The sequence below is a fragment of the Momordica charantia genome (assembly GCF_013281855.1).
Source record: "Momordica charantia cultivar OHB3-1 chromosome 5 unlocalized genomic scaffold, Mcharantia_2.0 BLBB01000005.1, whole genome shotgun sequence".
Classification (NCBI taxonomy): Eukaryota; Viridiplantae; Streptophyta; class Magnoliopsida; order Cucurbitales; family Cucurbitaceae; genus Momordica; species Momordica charantia.
The window spans coordinates 9,754,481-9,757,342 of record NW_028275163.1 but is presented as its reverse complement, the minus strand read 5'-3'; the positions used below and the strand labels follow the sequence as shown (position 1 = coordinate 9,757,342).

Genomic DNA, 2,862 nt, shown 5'->3' with positions numbered 1-2,862 from the left:
CTGCTAATAGCTCTTTTTCTGTGGTGGTGTAGTTGATCTGCGCCTCTATCAAAGTTTTGCTGGCGTAATATATCGAATGCAGCAACTTTTCTTTTTGTTGAGCAAGGACTGCTCCCACAGCATAGTCGCTGGCATCACACATGAGTTCAAAAGGGTTTGTCAAATCTAGTGCTGTTATTATTAGAGCATGGGTGAGAGCATGTTTAAGTGTTTCGAACACCTGTAAAGAGTCACATGTGAAGTTAAATTCCTTGTCATTTTCAAGTAAAGAACAAAGAGGTTTAGAGATTTTCGAAAAATCCTTTATAAATCTGCGATAAAAACCGACATGCTCCAGGAAGCTTCGGATGCCCTTGACATTCACAGGTTGGGCAGTTTCTCTATTGCCTCTATCTTTGCCTTGTCTACTTCTATGCCATTGCTGGAGACTCTGTGCCCTAGAACAATTCCCTCCTGCACCATGAAATGAATTTCTCCCAATTCAATACCAGGTTAGTCTCTTCGCATCTTTGCAGCACCTTCTTCAGATTATCTAGGCACTCGACAAATGACTTTCCAAAGACTAAAAATTCATCCATGAACACCTCAACCACTGATTCTACCAAGTCAGAAAAGATGGCCATTATGCACCTTTGAAATGTTGTTGGGGCATTGCAGAGCCCAAAGAGCATTCATCTGAAAGTGAACGTTCCGTAAGGACAGGTGAATGTCTTCTTTTGCTGATCTTGTGGGGCTATCATAATCTAATTATATCCGCTGTACCCATTTAGAAAGCAGTAGTATTCATGGCCTGCAAGTCTATCTAGCATCTGGTCGATGAAGGGAAAAGGAAAATGATCTTTCTTGGTGGCTTTATTTAGTTTGTTGTAATCCATACATATATGCCATCCTGTCACTGTCCTTGTGGGTAGCAACTCATTCTTCGCATTCTCTACCACAGTCATGCCCCCTTTCTTAGGTACACACTGCACTGGGCTTACCGATTCACTGTCAGAAATGGGGTATATAATGCCTGCATCCAGCCATTTAATAATCTCCTTCTAACTACTTCATTCATTGCTGGATTAAGCCTACGTTGGGGCTTTATGAAGTTCTTGCACGCGTCTTCCAACACGATCTTGTGCATACACAAACTAGGGCTTATTCCCCTAATGTCGCAATAGTCCATCCAATGGCCTTCTTATGGGCTTTTAACACGCCAGCAACATCTGCTTCTTCTCTATGGCTAAGTCTACTGCTATTATGATTGGCACCGACGAAACCAAGTAAGCATATTTGAGGTGTTGGGGCAATGCTTTAAGCTCGAGCAACGGTGGTTCTTCTACGGACGAGTTCAGAAATTTATACTCATGATTCGCCATGTCCAGAGATTCGCGTATGCTTTTGGCTGATCTTTCGCTGCTATTTAAGTAAATAACCTCTTGGTCTTCCTCTATGTTCTCAAGGTCGCTTCCAGAGTCGACCACTTCTAGATGCTCTAGCATGACTTCTGCTTCCATTTCTTCCATTAATGCCTCATCCAGGATTTTTATCACAGAACAATCTTTTGATTCAGGTGGAAATTTCATAGAGTCGTATACAGAAAATTTCACTTATTGATCTTGAACTCGCATCGTCAGCTCTCCTTTGTGAACGTCTACCAGCGCTCTCCCTATCGCAAGAAATGGCCTCCCAAGGATGATAGGGACCTCCTTATCTGCATCATAATCCAAGATAATAAAGTCAGCAGGGAAAATAAATTTATCAACTTGTACCAAGATGTCTTCAATTTTTCCTTTCGGATGCGTGATAGACCGGTCCGCAAAATGCAATGTCTCCGTCGTGGGCCTCGCTTCTCCTATACCCAACTTGTTATAGATAAATAAAGGCATGAGGTTGATGCTGGCACCCAGATCACACAATGTAAGCCCTATTTGCTGTCTTCCAACGGAAACGGGTATAGTGAAACTTCCAGGGTCCTTCATCTTTGCTAGAATTTTGCTTGTGAGGATATTGCTGCAAGCCTTAGTCATCGCTATGGTCTCATACTCTCCCAGCTTCCTCTTTTTAGTGAGAATCTTCTTTAGGAATCTTACGTAATTCGACATTTGTTCTAGAGCTTCCACCAAAGGTATGTTAACATGTAGTTACTTCAGCACATCTAGGAACTTTTTAAACTGAACGTTTTGCTCTTTCTTCTGCAACCGCTTAGGATATGGCAGTGCCGGCCTATATTCTGCTGGAGCATCTGCATGCTCTGTCTGCTTTCTTTTTTCAGGCATTCTAATCTGTGTTAATTCTGCCCCGGAAGTGTTGATTCTTACTGGGGTGCCCTCAGCTTTAGTGCTGTCTTGAACTTTCCAAGGTTCCTCCATGATCCGCACTGGGGAAGTGGGTAAAGCTATCTCTGCTGGCTCATTATTCTTCGCTAATTGAGATTCTCCTGATTCTTTCGGAGTGGGCTTGCTCACTGCCTCTGGAGCATTCGGGTGTGTTGGAGGTAATGCCTTACCACTTCACAATGTGAGGGCATTACATTGCTCTTTACCATCCCTCTTTGGTACTTTAGTGTCGGTCGGCAATGCTCCATAAGGTCTACTCTTCAAATCGGTTGATAACTGTCCTACTTGCAATTCTATATTTCTTAGTGATGCGGCTTGACTTTGCATAGTAGCATCGTTATTGGCCATATATTGCTTCATCAATTTTCCAATGATGCAATTGTTCCTTCTGCGGGCTTCTGTGCTACCACCAGACCTTGATTCGAAAATCTTTGGGGATAATTCCCTTTCGGCTAGAACGCTGAGCCATTAGAGGTGTCGGCATTATTTCCTCCCTGATTACCACTTCAACTGAAATTAGTGTGGTTTCTCCAGCCGGGGT

At 43.0% G+C, this 2,862-nt stretch overlaps 1 protein-coding gene across 1 annotated transcript; it reads right to left on the bottom strand.

Moving 5' to 3' along the window:
* Positions 1 to 1,592: 1,592 nt before the first annotated feature.
* On the bottom strand, positions 1,593 to 2,087 carry LOC111025423 (uncharacterized). Its single transcript, XM_022303285.1, has one exon. The coding sequence runs from the start codon at positions 2,085 to 2,087 to the stop codon at positions 1,593 to 1,595; it is 495 nt and encodes a 164-aa protein (XP_022158977.1).
* Positions 2,088 to 2,862: the final 775 nt, after the last annotated feature.

What these genes read in the sequence shown, in the direction of transcription:
- LOC111025423 (XM_022303285.1), bottom strand. Translation starts at nt 2,087, where the DNA reads ATGTCGAATTACGTAAGATTCCTAAAGAAGATTCTCACTAAAAAGAGG.